This window comes from Sorex fumeus, unplaced genomic scaffold (genome assembly GCF_029834395.1).
Source record: "Sorex fumeus unplaced genomic scaffold, SorFum_2.1 ptg000316l, whole genome shotgun sequence".
NCBI classification, from domain to species: Eukaryota; Metazoa; Chordata; class Mammalia; order Eulipotyphla; family Soricidae; genus Sorex; species Sorex fumeus.
Genome location: NW_026606373.1, coordinates 285211 through 305272, shown reverse-complemented (window position 1 = coordinate 305272; position 20062 = coordinate 285211). Strand labels below are relative to the sequence as shown.

Genomic DNA, 20062 nt, shown 5'->3' with positions numbered 1-20062 from the left:
CACTGGGAGACTCCCATGTCCAACGTTTAGATTCAGCCTTCTGGAACTGTGAATTACCATGGATGGTCTTGGTCGACATGATGAACTCAGACAGTCTCTCACCCTGTTCGTTCCATTCTAGGCCATGGGTTCCGATGTGAAGTTCTTCAGCTGATCTTCTCGGTCCTATCTTGACATTAAAATCACTGTCCCTGGGCTCAGCGGCCAGTAAATGTCATTCAGGGAGGAAACCTGGGATCACAGGTGCTGGGAAATGTGCCCTGGTGGAGGGACAGGTGTTAGAACCCGTAGGATTGAAACCCAAACATGAGCAGCTTTGTTGGGGTCTATCTCACAGTGATTCAATTTTAAAAAAGAAAAATAATAAGATTGAAAAAAATGTTGGTGGCATCCAGCTGACGCCACGCTCCAGGACTCTTTCTGGACCCTCAGGCCAAGACTCATGCATGGGTGAAGCCCCACAGAGCCGGCAAAATGGAACACTCTGACCTTGGACACCAGACTCAGCTCACCCCGGGAGCAGAGACCCTCTGCCTGCTTCCAGCAGCCCAGCAGACCTCCACTACCTCCACTACCCAGTCAATTCCACGCGCTAGGATGCTTTCTGGACCACGTGGCCACAAAGCAGCCACACAACACATCATAAAATAGTTAATACCAGATTACCGCACCATTTTGATGAGGTTCAAATATGGTTTGAACCATGGGAACACCTGCAAGGACAATTAGAGGCCACTCTAAAAGCCTCAATCCCTCTCGGAGAGTCTCGCAAGCTACCGGGAGTTTTCCGCCCACACGGCAGAGCATGGCAAGCTATCTGTTGTGTATTCAATATGCCAAAACCAGTAAATACAATGGGTCTCATTCCCCTGACTCTGAAAGAACCACCAATACGGAAGCATTAAGAAGGATGAGGTGGGAAGGGGGCGTTCCCGGCTCATCCTTCACACTTACCAAGGTCACGAGTTGCCCCCTACGAGTGGCTCTCAGGCATGCCATGGCTCCAGAACCACAGGGACTTAATGCAGAGCCCGGCAGCTTGCGGCAGAAAAGTGAATGGCATGCGTTGATCCATGCCACCATGCCTGACCGGAAGGGAATGGTTGTTTCTCCCTTCTGCCTTTTTCCTTCTGGACAGCAATGAGGCAGCCGCTTTGGAGCTTTTTGGAAATCCAGGTACAAGCCTGTCATGACAGGGCGACTGAAACCTCATGGGAAGGGGGATGTTCCCGGCTCATCTTTCACGCCCTACCGAGGTCACAAGTTGCCCCCTCCGAGTGGCTCCACAGCATGGCTATGGCTCTAGAGTCACGGAGACCGATTTTATAATTATCTGACTGTCAGCAGAAATGCTTCAAAGCTTAATAAGTAAAATATCAGAAATGCAAAATTGCGCGGCCGCAACAGTGGCCACATGACATCATCTGCTTCTTGTAACCAGCTGTAGAAAACAAATTATTTCACAATGCCTTTGCAGTTGGTCTGATTTTGGGGTGTAAACTGTAAATAATAGTGGTGCATCTTTTGTCGAAACAGTGAATCTAATCAAAGTAGCTAGAGTGTTGACTAGAATTCATCTGCGTCACAGGCATTGGGAGTGTTGGGAGGGGCGGTATATTGGGGTTCTTGGTGGTGAAAAATAAGTACTGGTGAAGGGAAATGTGTTTGATGATTTCATGACCGAGACTTAAACCTGAAAACATTGTAACTTTTCCCAGAGTGATTCAATAAATAAATAATTTTTTTCAAAAATAAAAAAATAGATAAAAAAAGAAGGATGAGGAAAGAGAGACTGATAAAATCTCAGGGTCGAACTAGTCTGCCAAAATGAAGTAGGACAAAAATCACTGTCTGTACTTTCTTTCTTTTTTTTTTTGAGAAAATTATCCATTTCTGTTTGAAAGCATGTTTTTTAAAATAAAACATTTTAAAGCTGGAGAAGCAGTGCCAGCAGTCAGCCCTGTACATTGCCTGGGGTGACCCAAAGTGACAATAACACCAAATCGTAAAAAACAAAACACAAACAACCCCCTGTCCCTGCCTAGTCTGAGGGTCCATGCCCTGGCAGAGTGATCCTGAGCTCCCCTAAAGCTTGCCTCGTCTCCCTGGGGTGGTGACTCAGTGGGTTGTGCTCACAGAACTTTTCCCGGCTTTACTTCCTGGGCTGGCGCAAGGTTGAGGGGTTCTAGGGGACACAGCAGAGAGACCTCCCGGAGTGGGGCAGAGCCCTGGGGTGCAGGCAGGCGTGCTGGGGAGGTGGTGGTCAGGGAAAGGGTCCGAGTGTCCCATGTGTTCTCAGAGTCTCGCCTCCTGGATCCGGGAGCTGGGCCAGTGACCGAGGCGTGGGGTAGAGCCAGCTCGTGTGCTCCGGATCCATGACCGGGTAACTGTCCCCTGACGTTCCCGGCCCCCAACCCCCTCCCCAGCCGCTATCTTCCTGCCTCCAGGGTGGGGGGCTCGTGCACGCCCCTGGTGTCGATGACCTACACGGTCATCACGCCACTGCTGAACCCCGTGGTGTACAGCCTGCGGAACAAGGAGGTCAAGGATGGTCACCGGCCGGAAGCCGCAGTCTGACTGACCACCCAGCCTTTGCTCAGCTGCTTACAGGGCTGCAGACCCCTGGCTGGGGCCTCACCAGACTGCAGGGAGCAGTGCAGAGCCCCAGGGCCACATGGTTCAGGGACTAGACCCAGCATGCGCTGCTGAGACCACCCTGCACCACCCCTGTCCCTCCTATTCCTGTTCAAACTACCCCAATTCCTACCGGCCCTGCGTCTCCCATCCCCGTCCCTGCCACCCTTCCCAGACACCCCTACCCATACCATCCCCACCACTACCACCCCTGACCTGATGTGGATCCTCATCACCTCGGCTCTCGCAGCTCTGAAACAGCTGACTCGGCTGGGCTGACTCACCCCAAGGTCCCCCTGAGCTGAGCTTCTCTGTGCCCACCCAGACGCCTTGTTTGCTGGCATCAGAGCTATGGGCACAAGAGGCAAAAGCAGTGGTCATTATCCCGTTTTCTCACCAAGAGCTGAATCAGAACAGGGTGGCCCTGGGGAGCCGCCTGGGAACCTCTCAGTCTGTGGAACTGTGCAGACCCCCGGCACAGATGGAGTGGCAGGTGCGCACGCCCACCTGGGGGCTGTGGGCAGGGGTGCACCCTGCGGACAGAGCCCCTTTCAGGCCTGTGTGGGGGGTGGGGTGAGCAGCCAGAGCAGCGCCCCCTTCCTGCGGGAGGAGCGGGCCGTCCCCCCTCAGGCCGAAGTGAGGAGCCTCGGGGTGTGGGTTACATGCCGGCTTTGGGGTGCCGTCTGGGAGCTGGCTTTAAATAAAGGATTTTTGACGGAGCCACTGCGTCTCCAGCCTCCTCTTCTGAGATTTCCTCTCAGGCCTCCTCGGGTAGAATCTCAGATCCCGGAAGACGCCTGTGAGCTTGCAGCCAGCCACAATCCGCGTGCCTCCTACACAACCCCTCACCAGTGGGCAGTGGTACTCAGATTCCCCGTCTCCCCCATGGCTGGTGAAGGAGTCTTCACATCTTGTGTCGCTCAGTGACATGTATTTATTTTTCTATTTATTGTTTGTTTGCTTTTTGTTTTGCTTTTTTTGAGTCACACCCGGCGATGCACAGGGGTTACTCTTGGCTCATGCAGTCAGGAATTACTCCTGGCGGTGCCTGGGGTACCCTATGGGATGCTGGGGATCACACCTGGGTAGGCCACATGCAATGCAAACTCCCTACCCGCTGTGCTTTCATTCTAGCTCCAATGTTTTTTTTTTCTTAATTTTATTTATTTTTTTCTTAATTTTCTTAATTTCATTTTTGTAAAATTGAACCACTGTGAGATAGACCCTTACAAAGCTGCTCATGGTTGAGTTTCCATTCTAAGGGTTTCCAACACCCGTCCCTCCATCAGGACACATTTCCCAGTACCTGTGACCCCGGATTTCCTCCCTTTATGACATTTACTGGCCGCTGAGCCCAGGGACCACATGCCGAGCAGATGCCTCTGGTGGTCTGAGCAAAAACCAGGTCCCCGAGCACCTGGCACGAGTCAGCAGGGACCTTGGCTGAGCCGGGAGGCATCAGCGGTTGCCAGGCTCTGTCCTGGGCTGTGAGTACAAGCTCGTGGTTCTGCCCTTCCTTCCTCTCAGTGTTCTCTGCAGCATCGCGAGATCCTGCCGGGTGAGGACGAACAGGACTGAGTCCACGGCAAACATGATCAGCAGCAGGGCGGGGACCAATAGCCGCAGCCAGGGCAGCATGCTATGGGGAGCTGCAGGTCGGAGAATGAGAAGGAGCCAGTGTGAGGGGCTGTGTTGGCCCGGACCCCCTAATCCCTCCAGGGCCCCGGGCTTGGGGGCCGAAACACTGAGAGCACAGTCCACGCTTGTGGGCTCCTTGTGCTGATCCTCATAGAATGTCCCAAAGGTCCACGTGGCCCTGTCCAGCTGGTGTCAGAGGCTGCGGGGTGGGAGGGGACAGAGGCACCCGCTCCATGAGCTCAGTGCCGTCTCCCCTTGGGGTGGCACAGCTCAAGGAGCAAGACCACCTAGGCCATTGGCCGTCCCTCTGCATCCTGGTCCAGACCAGCAGGGCTCGCCTCTCACTGACCTGCTCCCCTCATGGCCCTGGCCTGCTGTGGCCTTGGCTTCTGTGGATGGCAGATGTCATTTTGACCTGCAGCCTTTTGCAACAGCCTGGCGCCCACCATGACCAGATGGCCGGTGCTGAACTTTGCGATGATTCCAGAATGTTCCATCACAGACAATGTGGCAGAGCCGTACAGACACCAGCCCTCCTGATGTAATTCCCACTGGGCTGAAGAGAGTTGACACCCAGACCCCACCAATGAACCCAGTACTCTGAAAGCAGCCTGGACGCCCAGACCCCCACTGTCCAGCTCTAGCACCCAGCCTGGATGCTCGGACCCCCACTGTCCAACTCTCCAGCCCAGACTCCCACTGTCCAGCCCTTGGGCCCAGCCTGGACACCCAGACCTCTTCATCCAGCCTTTGGGCTCAACCTGACTCCCAGACCCCCACTGTCCAGCCCTCCGGCCCTCAGGCCCAGCACTAGATGCCCGCAGTGACTCAGGACTGAGTCTGGGGCACACTGACTGGAGGAGGTGCTGGAGGCTTTGTCTCTCTCCTGCTGTGCCCGCTGGGCCCCGGGGCCCAGCCCACTGCACACTTACCCATGTGCACGAGAATGAGCACCGGCTCTGACACCTTCTCCACCTTGCAGACCCAACCCACGCAGTGGTAGCTGCCATTGTCATTCAGGGTGATTCTGTCCAAGGAGATGTTGTGGTTCTCGTACCAGTACTTGAGGGACACGTTGTCCTTATAGAAGGTGACCTTGTCCACTCTCCAGTTCTTCCAGTTGTGGTACTGCAGGATGAGTGGGTCGCCCTCCGTCAGGTCCTCGGCGGTAGCCTGGAGCAGCAGCCAGTCTGCGGGTCCCCAAGGCCGACAGAGAGATAGAGGGAGGCAGAGAGCCATGTCACCAGGCTGAACCAGAAAGAAGGAAACTGAGGCCCGTCTTCTCTGCGTTGAAACCCTCCCTCCCTGAGGAGGTCACTGGGCCAGTGGTGCCTGAGCTTCCAGCCCAGCATGTCCAGGAGAGACCCCCCCTGCCTTGGGGAGAAGCACAAGCTGGCATCAGGGGGCTGTGTCTAGAATTGACTCTGCGTTGCTCTAGAATTAGTAGGTCAGAGTGTGTGCGTGGGTGAAGTTCCTTCTCACTGGGATTAAAAACAGGAAACTTGCTCGAGCCTTCCCAAGGCTTTTTTCAGGGTCAAAAAAGACATGATGTAGCTACCACAGAAAAAGCCGAGTCCCTTTGCCTATGCTTTTGAGCGGGAGTCTGATTTTCAAAAAATATTATTAGTGGGCTGGAGCAATAGCACAGCAGGTAGGATGTTTACCTTGCACGCGTTTGACCTGGGTTCGATTCCCGGCATCCCATAGTGTCCTCTGAGCACTGCCAGGAGTAATTCCCGAGTGCATGAACCAGGAGTAACTCCTGTACACTGGTGGGTATGACTCCAAAGATATATATATATATATATATATATATATAAATATATATGGATATATATTATTAGTATCTCCCCCGCTTGGCAAAGCCATGACGTATTTGATATCCAAACAGAGTAACAACAAGTCTCACAATGTTACTGGGCCCGCTCGAGCAAATTGATGAACAATGGGAGAAAAGTGACAGTGACTGTAACATTTTTCGTGTTTTGGCTTGGGTCCACACTCAGTGGTGCTGGGAGCAGACCATGTTTCCAACTCGGGTCAGACTCATGCAAGTCATGTGCCTGCACCCATGTCTGGCATCTCCAGCTCGAAAGAGACACGAGGGTCGTATCAGAAGTGCCCTCTGCACGCATGCATAGAAGAAGGGGCGGGAAACCTGCAGATAGGTGGGTGGAGGCTGGCAGCAGGTAGGGCGGAGTCTTTGCCTCCCGGAGCACATGGGGATAGCCGGCTGCCCGTGGACGCTTTGTGGGTCCGAGCCCAGACTCACCGCTGAAGACTCCCAGGCGCACGGGGTCACTGGGCTCTGAGTCCTCACCCTGACACCTGTACTCGCCACTGTCCAGCTCTCTGGCACTCGTGATGTTCAGACTGGACGTGCTTTCATTCAGTGGGTGGCTGTTGTGTGTCCAGTTGGTGGTGCCGGCCATCAGGGAACCGTTCTCGTGTTGACAGGTGAGGATCACGTTCTCGCCCCGGAATATTCTGCTCCACTGGGGGCTCAGGGAGACGCTCGGTTTCAGGGTAACTTGAAGTCGATCTGATCATGGAGAGAAACAGACAATGCAGAGTGAGAAACTTTGTCCACGTTCCCTGGCGTGCACTGCCCTGGCCAGGGACACGCCCCCAGAGAGAAGGTGGCAGGACCTTGCCATAGCCAGGAGCTGCCACAGAGGCGGTCAGGGAGCTGAGCGTGAGAACCGGGGGACGAGTGGGAATGGCTATGGGTGGTGTCTGGGCTCCCGGCCGTCCCCTGCTCAGCACCCAGGGGTTGCCAAGCTCGCCCAGGAGAGGGAGGAAGGTGCAGGAGAGGGTGGGGTGGCCCAGCTCTACACTGTCACGGCTCATGGTGGTGAGTGACGGGTTTGTCCTGGGGGGAGGGACCCCAGAGGCGGGCGAGGGGACAGCCCGGTCCAGGTCACAGTGGCTGAGACCTCCAGTCACCCGGGCTGGGCCAGCACCATCCACGGGACAAAAGTGACAGGGAAGGGTGAGAACTCGCAGACAGAGATGCTCCATGTTCAGCAGATGTGGCGGATGGAGGAATGGAGGGTGCAAGACGCTTGTGTGTGGGGGGACGAGGACAGGAGCAGGCCACTGGCCTGGGCCACTGAGGCAGGGGGGACATAAGGGCAGACACACTGCTGGTCTGGAGAGTCACCTGCTGCCATGCTTCCCACGCCTGCAAAATGAAGAGAGGGTCAGTGTGTCCACCTGCCGGGCCCTGGGAGGCAGGCAACATCCCTGGGAGCTTCAGTCTCTCCCCTCACTGCCCCTCCCTGCCTTGAGCACAGTCCTCCAGGATCTGGTCCCCACACTCCCACGTGCCTGGCAAAGTCACCCCTGAACATCCCTCTCAGCCCCGAGCTCTCGGGGGAAGGGTGCCCAAAACTCACAGAGGAGCAGCAGTGCCGGGATGAGCAGATTGTGTGTGTCCATGGCCGGAGCTGCTGCCTCGAGCCACTGCCCCCCACGTCCACGCCGAAGGCAACGAGGCGCAGAAAGGAGGAAGCTCAGCCTTTATCTGGGGGATCAAGCCTGAGCCTCTGATAAGGGCGGAGCCTCTTGGGGACCTGTCCCCCTAGGCCAACCCCCTGATCTCTCCAGGGCCCCTCCTGGCCTCATGCACACCAGGAGCTGACTCTTTCTGTGGGGGCAGCCCCTTTGCAGGCAGCTTGTGTGGAGCCTACGAGAGGAGGGGCAGAGGTGGTGCCCTGTCCCCTCCTCCATCCTGGGACTTGCTTCAGGGCTGTGCTGCGATGGCTGGGAGTCAGGCCCCCCGACCGCTGGGTGGTACTTTTGGGGGACCTCTGACTGGAGCGGTCCAGCCTCTGCTCCCGAGAGGATCAGCTTGGTGGGGGGAGTCTAGGCTGGGGTGCTCTTCCAGGAACAGGCTGTGGGATGATGAAGCCTCAGCCACGACACGAGATGTCACGAGGGCCAGCGAGCTTCCCGCCCCTGCGGCTGCATGACCCTTGCTGGCTTCTGGCTTTAGGGCGACACTTACCAGTGCTCAGCATTGCTGCTGGCTCAGTGCTCTTGCAGAAGGACCCCAGACCAAGCCGGGCCAGGATTGAGCCTGAGACTCCCATATGTTCATCCTTCCTCCTTTTTGAGTTTTCAATTTCTATTTATTTATTTTTTTTCGGGGTCACACCTAGCGGTGCTCAGGGGTTGTTCCTGGCTCTGCACTCAGGAATTCCCTCTGGCGGTGCTCATGGAAACATATGGGATGCTGGGAATCGAACCCGGTCAGCCGCGTGCAGGACAAGTGCCCTCCCTGCTCTCCTGTTCCCCAGTCCCCTGCCCTTCACCTTTTGAAAGCACCGTGGGTGCCAAGTTAGCAGACACAGAAAGCAGGTAGGCAGATGCGTTTAATTTGGAAGAGGGGGCTGGGGTGGGGTGGGGTCTAAAGCCAAAGCTTGGGCTTGATCACCACGTCGCCGAAGGACCGGAAGGTGAGCGAGTGCCAGTCGAGAAGGTTGCTGTTTTCGTGGGTAAACAACACGTCTGTTATGTTCATAACCCTGTCCCAGAGGCGCACATCCCACACCTCCCCCACCAGGGACTGTTTCGCTTCGAAGCCGCCCCCGAATGAGTCCTGGTCCTGCCCCAGGATGATACTGGCCTCCCCTTCCAGGACATAGCCTTTGTTAACGCCTTTCCTCCCCAGGATCCACCCGTTCATCCAGAGGGTGGCAATGCCAGTGGCAGATTCCCAGGAGACACAAACGTGGGAGGGGCCCTGCCAGGACTGGGGGGTCCTGAAGACGATCTCGGAGTCGCCGATGGACAGGGAGAACTCGCCCGGCCTATTCACGTGCAGCAGCAGCGCGTTGCTATGGGATCTGGTTGCGTAAGAGAGGAGGCTGTAGCCACGCGTGAGGTCGGAGAAGGCCTTCATGCAGAGCGTGAAGTTGTGCAGCGGCTTCTGCTGTTGTGGCGTCAGCAACACGTAGTCGGTGGCCGACTCCCAGGGGAAGAGGAGCGACTGCCCCTCCAGGTCTGCAGGAGACGAGCAGAGGTGCCATGTAGCGCCCCCGAGCCCTGGCCTGCACCCCACACCCTCTCCTCCCTGCACACTGCCTGGACTCTGGTCCTGAGGGGCTCATCTAAGCCTGGAATCGCTGAGCACGGGGGCGTCCTCTGAGAGCCATGAGAGAAGAAGCTGCATATGAAGTCCCTGGGGGAAAGTCTTCCCTAGGAGGGTGAGTGCTCTCAATCCTGACTTGGCTTACTCCAGAGAGTGCTCACAAGGAGGGTGAGTGCTCCTGCAGAGGGTGAGTGCTCCCCGGGAGGGTGAGTGCTCCTGGCCCTGACCCAGCAGGGGTCAGGCACAATGGCAGTTCCCGTGTTAGCTGCTCAGTCAGAGGTGAGCGAGGGCTTGAGGGGTCCCACCGCCCCCAGCAGCAGCAGCAGCAGCAGCAGCAGAACCCAGCGCTGCCCCTCCCCACCTCAGCACCCACTTGAAGTCGCCGAGTCCACTGCCAGCAGGGGCAGCAGCAGGGTGGTCAGCAGCAGCCTCTCCATGGTGGCCTGCTCCGTCCTGGTCAGCTGCAGAGGGACAGCGTCGCCGTGGCCAGTGTGGCCGTGGCTGCCCAGGGCTGCTTATATCGTCCCCGGGCACAACTGGCAGAGCTGGGCAGGGTGAACATTAACAGGACCAGAAGTGCCCTCGAGGCAGGAGTGTTTGCTCCGGAGCTGGGTCTCTGATGCCACTCTTCGTCTGCCAGGCGACCCCCCAGGACGAGGGGAGGGGTGCTGCGGTCCCCCTGCCGACGGAAGCCACCAGGGGAGAGTGGTGTCACCGGTGATGGGACGGGGGTCTTGCAGGGGAGTGTGTGTGTGAGCAGTCCCCTGGTCCGGGGGTCTGGGGCAACACAGGCTTTGGGAGGGAAGCAGGCCAGCAGCCAGTCTTCGGGTCCTCAAGGCACTGCTGCCACAAGAGGTGTCAGGCGCTGAGCAGGAGACCCAGGGGATGTTGGGCATGGCCATGGGCGGTGTCTGGGCATCCGGCCGGGCCCTGCTTAGCACCCAGGGGTTTCCAAGCTTGCCCAGGAGAGGGAGGAAGGTGCAGGAGAGGGTGGGGTGGCCCAGGTCTACACTGTCACGGTTCATGGTGGCGAGTGACAGGGATTGTCCTGGGGGAAGGACCCCAGAGGCAGGCGAGGGGACTTCCTGATCCATGCCACAGCGGCTGAGACTTCTGGTCACCTGGGCTGGGCCAGCACCGTCCTCAGGACAGAAGTGAAAGAACGGGTGAGGACTTGCATGCAGAGTCGCTTTACGTCCAGCAGACGTGGAGGATGGAGGGATGGAGGGTACGAGATGCTTGTGTGTGGGGGGACGAGGACAAGAGCCGGCCACTGTCCTGGGCCAAGGGTGCGGGAGGGACACAGGGGCAGAAGCACTGCCGGGCTGGAGAGTCACCTGCTGCTACACTGTCCACTGCCTGCAAAAAGAAGAGAAGGGTCAGTCTGTCCACCCACGGGGCCCTGGGAGGCCAGCAACGCCCCCGAGAGCTGCAGCTTCTCCCCTCGCCTTGAATTCAGAGACAAAAACTACTTATCTTGGGCTGGAGCTATAGCACAGTGGGTAGGGCGTTTGCCTTGCACACGGCTCTCCCTGGTTCGATTCCCAGCATCCCATAGGGTCCCCCGAGCACCGCTAGGAGAAGATTCCTGAGTGTAAAATCCAGGAGTAACCACTGTGCAACGCCGAGTGTGACCCAAAGGCAAAAAAAAAAAAAAAAAGACCAACTTATCCATGTTTGAGGGACGCAGGAACAGAAGCCATGATCAGAGGCAGAAGGGGATAAAAACGCACGAGAACGTCTGATGCCTGCTCTTAGAACGTCCACGTCAGGAAACGGGGGTGGGAGAAGGAGGAGAGCAAAGTATCCAGTGTAAGCAGACAGAAGGAAATGCCAATTAAAGGAGCTATGAAATATGACGGAAAAGCGGAAATAAATATCTCTAAAGTCAAGGACTGGTGCTCTGACAAGATCCATAAACTTGATAAGCCGATATAGAGGCTTCGTCCAGAAAGCCACAGGCTCAGCTGCAGCCTCTGTGCACCCACGGAGCGAGTCACCCACAGGTCCTCCACACGACATCAATAGGATCAATTAGATCATGGAGATTGGCGATTGATCAGCCTCCGGTCCTGCTCTCAGAGACCTTCCAGTGTTCGGAGCTCAGTTCCCGGATCGACAGCTTCCTTGGCTTCACTTCTTGCTCAGGGCGCTCTGTGCCCGAAGTTGCTTTTCAGAGCACCTGGGACATTGCTGAACACTTTTATTTATTTATTTATTTATTTATTTATTTATTTATATAATGTAGGAGTACTGCTATTTGTTCAGCCATTGATTAAGCTGATTGAATTGGGGATGAGCTCCACATTACTTATGGGTACTCGATCATTGTATAACTGAAACCCAAGCACAAAAATTTGTAAGTCTACAACTGTTACCTCATGGTGTTTCACTAATAAATCATGATCTTGATCACAAACATCCTGTTGTTCATCGATTGCCTCGAGCAGGCCCCAGTAACGTCTCCTTCGTCCTAGCCCTGAGATTTTAAAAGCTGCCATATTCAAGGCTCTTTCAGGGTTAGGAGAATGAAACCCAGCATTGTTACTGGTATTTGGCATATTGGGTACGTCACGGGGAGTTTGCCAGACTCTGCCTTGTGGGCAGGTTACATTTGGTAGCCTGCCAGGTTGTCCAAAGTAAGAATGAGATAATGAGATGTTGTGTGGCCACAAATGCGGCTGCGTGCTTCCGGGAGCTGGGTTTTATAGTCTCTGGGTCTTGGCCGTTGATGGGATTACACGGTGCCAGGGGGTCAGGTGGTTGGTGTGACCCCTGTCTACTGGAAGATGAAGAATCTAGGTGGAGGATGCTCAGCCCCGATCAGAGCAGGCTTGGAGATCTTAGCCCCGGGACCCACATGCCTTTGTTCCTCTGCCGGTACCTTCATGAGGACTAATAAAAATTTAAAAAAATTATATCACCGTGAGATAGCGTTACAAAGTTTTCACGTTTGAGATTCAACCATACAATGATGGAACACCCATCCATCCACCAGTGCACATTCTCCACCACCCACATCCCAGTCCTCACCCGGCCTCGATGGCAGATAATTTCCCTCTCGTTTTGGCCATTAGGTTTTGCTCGAAATTTCCCACTACCACTCAAGCCTACCTGCCAGGGCAGACGCTAGATCATTTATTTTCCATTGCTCACTTTGAAGATCACGAGAGCACGCACGGTCGCGATTGTAAATATACATTTCTAGACTGTAAATGGTTCTAGAGGCATCTCTGTATGGCACTAATCCATTTTGGGATTCAACAGGGAATCTCTGGGCCGGGGCTGTTGGTGCCCTCAGATGGCACATGGAGGGAAATTGTGGGCATGACAGCCCGTCAGCTGGACAGGTGGGTGCAGGGGGTCCCCGCCAGACCACTCCTCCACCCCGCTGAGGTGGCCCTAAGGTCCATAGGTGCAAGGAGAGACCAACCGAATGAACACAAGACACAAGAGACATAATGCAGTTTAGAAGCAGAGAGAAAAAGGGACAGGACAGAGCAGACAGGACAGCAGACAGGACAGACAGGACAGGACAGCACTTTATTCAGGGCAGCAGGGGTATTATATACCTTGTGACGCAGAAAACTATGCTTACTTCACAGAAGGCAATTACATCACTAGGTCATATCATATATGGTTAGGAGAGTTACAAAGTCTACATGTTTTATATGCTTGGTTAGTCAGTGTCAGTTACTTCTTATTCTTGGGCTAGCTGTGACAAATGTTTTCTTTTAGATAACCATACATAGCTCAAGAAATGCATAGGCTGCAGTCAGAGCAGACAGAGCATCAGATTTGCGCAAGTCAGGACCCGCTTATTCAGGGTCACGTAGGCCAAGATAACCATACATAGCATAGGCACGTAGGCCCTTGGTCAGCTTCCCACAGGTGGGTTTCCTGGGAAGGCCAGCCCGGGTCCTAGAAGCCCCATACCTCGGGGTGGGGGGCTTTCTTGTGGAAGCTCTTGGTCACTGGGATTCCATTTGGTGTAGGCACTGTACACTTTTAAAACATTCCTGCTGAGGGGGTGTGGTGCCGCCAGCAGATCAATCTGTACCTGTGAGGCGAGTGCATCAGCAGCCCGATGGCACCTTCAGACTTCCAGATACACCAAAATTGCTGCTGTGCCTTTGGCCAGAACCCAAAAACTTGGGACAAAGTTTACCAAGAAAGTTAACAGCCAAAATTTAGGTATGTGGGAGACACACCCACAAACGACCTCTGGCTCAGCTATATAATTGGCGGCAAGGTCTCTCTGGTTCTTGATCAAACTGCTTAACAGCCATGATCCCAGAGACTCAGAGACAAATCTCGGAACCCAGTGGTTTTTGGCAGAGATGGAATGGCACCGGACCACGTCAGAAGGGAAAGGGTTTTATCCCTTCACCTGCTCCCCCTTGGCAGCTCAGTGGCTGCCGACTTCCAGGGGCCATTGACAGTCAGGTTTGGGCCTGCAGAGATGAGACATGAGGGGTCTCATGGGAGGGGAGTGGAGCTGACCCTTTCCTCCCCACCCCAACGAGGCCCTGAGTAGCCACCCACAGACGGCCTCTCTGGCCCCTGATCAAGCTGCTTAATGGCCATGATCCCAGAGACTCAGAAACAAATCCCGGGAACCAGTGGCTTTTGGCAGAAATGCATCCAGTCCCTGCAGTCGGTGACCGGCGCCGGGTCACCCTAGGTGGGAGGTTTCGTGCCTTGGCCTGTTCCCTCTGGCAGCTCGGTGGCCGCCATCCTCCAGAGGCCATAGGATGATCAGGTTTGGGCCCACAGTGATGACACACACGGGGTCACATGGGATGGGGAGACCACACGGGATGGGGCCACATGGGATGGGGCCACACTGCATGGGGAGCCTTTTCCTCCACTCCTTAACGAGATTCCTGAGTTGCAGCCCACAGAAGGCTTCTCTTGGCTCCTGATAAACCTGCTTAACAGCCATGATCCAAGAGACTCAGGAACAAATCTCAGAACATAGCAGGTTTTGGCAGAAATCCTTCTGGGTTTAATTGCTAAAATTTCTGAATCCCAAAACTACATGGCCACCACTGCGGCCGCATGACATCATATGTTATTTATGATCATCAAAAGAAAACAAATAGTCTACTCTTGCCTTTTCAGCAGATCTGAGTGATGGGGTAGGTAAAGGTAAAGGCCCTCCCGTTGATCGTCAATTTGCTCGAGCGGGCCCAGTAACGTCTCCATTGGAGACTTTGTTGTTACTGTGTTTGGCATATCGAATACTCTCGGTAGCTTGCCGGGCTCTCCAAGAGGGGCGGAGGAATCGAACTCGGGTCGGCCATGTTGGCCGCTTGTAAGGCGAACGCCCTGAGTGATGGGGTAGAATTCCAAATTATAATGGTGGGTCTGGTGTCAAAATATTGAATGTAATCAAAGTAGAGAGAGAGAGTCATGTGGAAATCATCTGCCCCACAGGTAGGGGGAGGGTGTGGGGTGGGAGGTATCCTGGGGTCTTTGGTAGTGTAAAATGGGCACTGGGGAAGGGACGGGTGTTTCATTGCATGACCGAGACTTAAACCCAAAAGCTTTGTAACTCTCCCAGTTATACAATAAATAAATTTATAAAAAAGGAATAAAAAAATAAGGTGGAGTTCATGCCCAATTCAATCAGCCTAATCAATGGATGAATAAATAGCAATACTCCTACATAAAAAAAAATAAAACATGCTGGCTGGCCCGCGTGTCTCTGAGCAATGTGTTTGAAAGGTGATTGCAGCTTATTTCCTTCATTGTCAGTTTTGAGTCATGCCAGGCGGTGTTTAGCGGACCAATCGGAGTTGGAACTGGAACCAAGGCCTGCGCTGGGCGCTTTGAGCTCCTGCCTGCCCTGCCTGGGTCCTTCCATCGTAAATATTTTTGTTCTTCTGGGGAGTGAGATGCGTGTGGGTCCACACTATGGATGGTGTTGAACCCACAGAATAATCAGGCCCCACACTGTACTCCCCAGGGCTGCCTCTGTGTCCACTACGTCCGAGGACCAGGTAGCTGCTTCCTGTATCCTTTCCTGGCCGGGGGCATCCTGACACCTTCACTGAGTCACATCTGAATGAAGGCAAAACGTGGGGCTCTGGGTGGGACACAGGAGGGGTCCCCAGGAAGGAGCTGGACCTTTGCGTTCTGTGAGGGAGATTTTCGGATCTGGAGTAAAGAGACGGACAGAGGCCCACACAAGATGGACGAGGCTATACACATAAGAGGGACAGAGGCACACACAAGTCAATGCAAACGCAAAAGGAGTTTGATTCCAGTTAACTGGGGTCTACGGTCTCACCCATGGAGAGATCTCTTGCGGTTCATATACGTTTCAAAGTTTCAAAGTTAAGAAAGCACCTTGGTAACAGTGATGAGGCAACAGTTAAACAGTAGTTTCTAGTAACAGTTTATGGTTCCATCAGCTAGTAGTTCTTTATTTTTTGGGGGGGGGGGTCACATCAGGCATTGCACAGGGGTTACTCCTGGCTTATGCACACTCAGGAATGACTCCTGGCGGTGCTTGGGGGACCCTATGGGATGCTGGGAATCGAACCTGGGTTGGCTGCGTGCAAGGCAAACGCCCTACCAGCTGTGCTATTGCTCCAGTCCTATGCTAATTCTTTATGGTTAACAAAAGACAATTTCTGGGGCATTTTGATTGATTCAGCCTCCTTCCTGGGCCCAGGAACTTTCCAGGTGGGCTCAAGTTGGCTGGTTACACATAGTTTCATTGCTGGGAAACCGAAACTGAGGTCTATCTGATTTTTCTCACTTTTGCTTGTGATGGCATCAGTTTGGCCCTTACAAGGTGGGTGAGGGGGCACTGTGACTGGTGTGTGTGTGTGTGTGTGTGTGTGTGTGTGTGTGTGTATGGTCCAGGTCCTCGGGATCCAGTGTCTGCGCAGACAGAGGGTCCTGGAACCATGGTCTTGTCAAGAATTCAGAAGCAGGCCAGAGCGATCGTACAGTGGGTAGGACGATTGCCTTGCACGCAGCCCACCTGGTTTCGATCCTCAGCATCTGTATGGTTTTCTGAGCACCACTAGGAGTAATTCCTGAGTACAGAGCCAGAAGGAATCCCTGAGCATCACCGGATATGGCCCAAACAGCAAAAGTAATAATAATAATAATAAAAGAAAAAGAGAAAACAGATGGGGCTGGAGAGATAGGATAATGGGGAGGGCATTGTCTTCCACTAGGCCTACCCTGGTTCATTCCCTGGGATCCCATGTGGTCCCCCGAGCACTGCCAGGTGTAATTCCTGAGTGCAGAGCCAGGAGTTGCCCTGAGCATCACTGTGTGTGACCCAAAAAGCAAAAGACAAAATAAAACAAAACAGTACCTAGAGGCTTCTGGAGACACCTCAGGTCTTGCCTATTCCCTGCTAGAAGCTTCTTCCAGGGAACGCCCCCGGCTTCCACAGGGTCCCCTGCAACAGGCCTCACCCCCAGTGCCTGTGGGCAGCTGTGCATTTTGTGTATAAAAATACCTGCTACGTGCTGCACCACAGAATGTTTACATTGTAAACGAACTAATCAGCTGTCTGTGACTCAGAGTCAGGCCTGGTGACTCCTGTGGCTGTTCTTTCCTGAGACCAGAGAGGGGAGACCGTGCCCGTGACCGAGCCCCTTGCCACGAGGACCACAGGGCTGAGACCCAGACGGGGACCCCACTCGCTGCTTGGGCACCGTGTAGGAGACCGTGAGCATCCCAGGCGCCAGCCCTGCCCGCTGTCCTGGGGAGTCAGCACCCCAGCACTGGTGCCGTCCCGCTGCCCCTCAAAGCCCCTGATGGCCACCACTGGCAGACGTCCAGTCATCCTGGCTGGTCACTTCTCCTCAGCCTGGCAGGGCTTGGCGGGAAGTGCAGTGCTGCTTCATCTTGTGCTGGGGTGACGGGAGAAGGAGCAGCGGATGTTGGTGTTAATGAGGAAGGAAAAGAAATGTTTTATTTCTTCCCTGATGAGGCCAGAGTGGAAATAAGAGGGGAAAGTCCTCATCATTCTCCACCAAGAAGTATTTATTTGAACAAACATTAGAAGCATGATTGCTCCACAGTCAGCAGGACCTCAGCAGCCCAACCCCCCGGCAGCCCTCAAGGCGTCTGAGGCCAAAAGTCTCTGTCTCTGGCCCTGCTCAGCCGTGCTCTCTCCTCTCTGTGGGTCCTCCCCCCACCCGCAGGAGGAGCTGAGCAGAGCTGGGGGCACCGGTGTGAGTGAGATTCCGCTTCCGAGATTCCTTCGCCTTGTCTCATTCCTGCCGAAGCCCATCCCTGACTACAGACCTTTTTTTTTTCCTTTTTGGGTCACACCTGGCGATACACAGGGTTTACTTCTGTCTCTTCCCTCAAGAGGTACAACTGGCGGCGTGCAGGGGACCATACAGGAAGCTGGGAATCAGACCCGGGTCGGCCGCATGTAAGGCAAATGCCCTCCCTGCTGTGATTTTGTGCTCAGGGTTTACTCCTGCCTCTGCGCTCAGGAATTCCTCCTGCCAGTGCTCTGGAGGCCAAAAGGGATGCTGAGAATTGAACCCTGGTCACCACCTGCAGGGCAAGTGCCCTCCCTGCTGGCCTGTTCCTCAGGCCCCCGTATCCTCCACCTTTTCAAAGCACCTTGGTTGGCAGACACAGAAAGCAGGTAGGCAGATGCGTTTAATTTGGAAGAGGGGGGTGGGGTGGTTGGGGTCTAAAGCCAAAGCTTGGGCTTGATCACCACGTCGCCGAAGGACTGGAAGGTGAGCGAGTGCCAGTCGAGAAGGTTGCCGTTTTGCAAGCTGGGCCCAGTGCGCTTCATGGGAATAATCCTGTCCCAAAGGTGCACATCCCACACCTCCCCCACCAGGGACTGTTTTGCATTGAAGCCGCCCCCGAATGAGTCCTGGTCCTGCCCCAGGATGATACTGGCCTCCCCTTCCAGGACATAGCCTTTGCTAACGCCTTTCCTCCCCTGGGGCCTCCCGTCCACCCAGAGGGTGGCGATGCCCGTGGAGGATTCCCAGCTGACACACACGTGGAAGGCGCCCAGCCAGGACTGGGTGGTCCTGAAGACGATCTCGGAGTCGCCGATGGACAGGGAGAACTCGCCCGGCCTATTCACGTGCAGCAGCAGCGCGTTGCTATGGGATCTGGTTGCGTAAGAGAAGAGGCTGTAGCCACGCGGGAGGTCGGAGAAGGCCTTCATGCAGAGCGTGAAGTTGTGCAGCGGCTTCTGCTGTTGTGGCGTCAGCAACACGTAGTCGGTGGCCGACTCCCGGGGGAAGAGGAGCGACTGCCCCTCCAGGTCTGCAGGAGACGAGCAGAGGTGCCCTGTAGCGCCCCCGAGCCCTGGCCTGCACCCCACACCCTCTCTCCTTCCTGCACACTGCCTGGACTCTGATCCTGAGGGGCTCATCTAACCCTGGAATCGCTGATTATGGGGGAGTCCTCTGAGGGCCATGAGAAAAGAATCTGCGTATAAAATCTTGGGGGGAGGTCTTCCCTAGGAGGGTGAGTGCTCCCAGTCCTGAGTGGCTGAATCGAGAGAGTGCTCCCCCAGAGTGTGAGTGCTCCCCACGAGGGTGAGTGTTCCTGGTCTTAGCTTGAGAGAGTGCTCCCTCGGAGGGTGAGTGTTCCTTGTTATGACTCGAGGGTGCTCCCTAGGAGGGCGAGTGCTCCCCAGGAGAGTTTGTGCTCCCCGGGAAGGTGAGTGCTCCTGGCCCTGACCCAGCGGGGGTGAGGGACAGTCACAGTTGCCGTGTTAGCTGCTCAGTCAGAGGCGAGCGGGGGCTTGTGGGGTCCCACCGACCCCAGCAGCAGCAGCAGCAGAACCCAGCGCCGCCCCTCCCCACCTCAGCACCCACTTGAAGTCGCCGAGTCCACGGACAGCAGGGGCAGCAGCAGGGTGGTCAGCAGCAGCCTCTCCATGGTGGCCTGCTCCATCCTGGTCAGCCGCAGAGGAACAGCGTTGCTGTGGCCAGTGTGGCCGTGGCTGCCCGGGGCTGCTTATATCACCCCCGGGCACAGCTGGCAGAGCCGGAGAGGGTGAACATTAACAGGACCAGAAGTGCCCTCGAGGCAGGAGTGTTTGCTCTGGGTCTGCGGTCTCTGACGCCACTCTGAGTTCAGATCACACCCTGATTTGAGAAATAAAAACGACTTATCCACGTCTGAGGGACGCAGCAACAGAAGCCATGGTCAGAGGCAGAAGGGGATAAAAAGGCATGAGAAATCCTGATGTCAGCTTAGGAACGTCCACCGCAGGAAACGGGGGTGGGAGAAGGGGGAGAACAAACCACCCAGTCTAAGGGGACGGAAGGAAATACCAATTAGAGGAGCTATCAATACAATGGGAAAGAAGGAATACATATCTATAAAGTCAAAGACTGGTGCTTTGACAAGGTCCAGTAACTTGGTAAACCACTAACGAGGCTTCGTCCAGAAAACCCGGGCTCAGCTGCAGCCTCTGTGCACCCACGGAGCGAGTCACCCACAGGTCCTCCACACGACATCAGTAGGATCCATTAGATCACGGCGATTGGCGATTGATCAGCCTCCGGCCCCGTCCTGCAGAGACTGGAGGCACTCGATCTTCCAGTGTTCAGAGCTCAGTTCCCGGAGTGACAGCTTCTTTCGCCTGCTGAGAACGGGTGTCGCTTCTTGCTCCAAACGCTCTGTGCCAGAAGTCGCTTTTCAGAGCAGCTGGGACATTGCTGAACACTT

The 20062-nt window shown here is 55.1% G+C and overlaps 3 protein-coding genes across 3 annotated transcripts; all 3 read right to left on the bottom strand.

Moving 5' to 3' along the window:
- Positions 1 to 4092: 4092 nt before the first annotated feature.
- LOC130018897 (high affinity immunoglobulin epsilon receptor subunit alpha-like) lies at positions 4093 to 7713 on the bottom strand. The gene is made up of 4 exons (XM_056109577.1): positions 7671 to 7713; positions 6545 to 6814; positions 5205 to 5462; positions 4093 to 4283 (listed from the first exon to the last, which is right to left on the bottom strand). Exons 1-4 carry the CDS (start codon positions 7711 to 7713, stop codon positions 4093 to 4095), a joined length of 762 nt encoding a protein of 253 aa, XP_055965552.1.
- A 970-nt stretch (positions 7714 to 8683) lies between these two features.
- Positions 8684 to 10392, bottom strand: LOC130018896 (mucosal pentraxin-like). The gene is made up of 3 exons (XM_056109576.1): positions 10246 to 10392; positions 9741 to 9828; positions 8684 to 9279 (listed from the first exon to the last, which is right to left on the bottom strand). The coding sequence occupies exons 1-3, from the start codon at positions 10390 to 10392 to the stop codon at positions 8684 to 8686; spliced, it is 831 nt and encodes a 276-aa protein (XP_055965551.1).
- Positions 10393 to 18050: 7658 nt separating this feature from the next.
- LOC130018895 (mucosal pentraxin-like) lies at positions 18051 to 19282 on the bottom strand. Its single transcript, XM_056109574.1, has 2 exons — positions 19204 to 19282; positions 18051 to 18646 (listed from the first exon to the last, which is right to left on the bottom strand). The coding sequence occupies exons 1-2, from the start codon at positions 19280 to 19282 to the stop codon at positions 18051 to 18053; spliced, it is 675 nt and encodes a 224-aa protein (XP_055965549.1).
- Between the last annotated feature and the right edge of the window lie 780 nt (positions 19283 to 20062).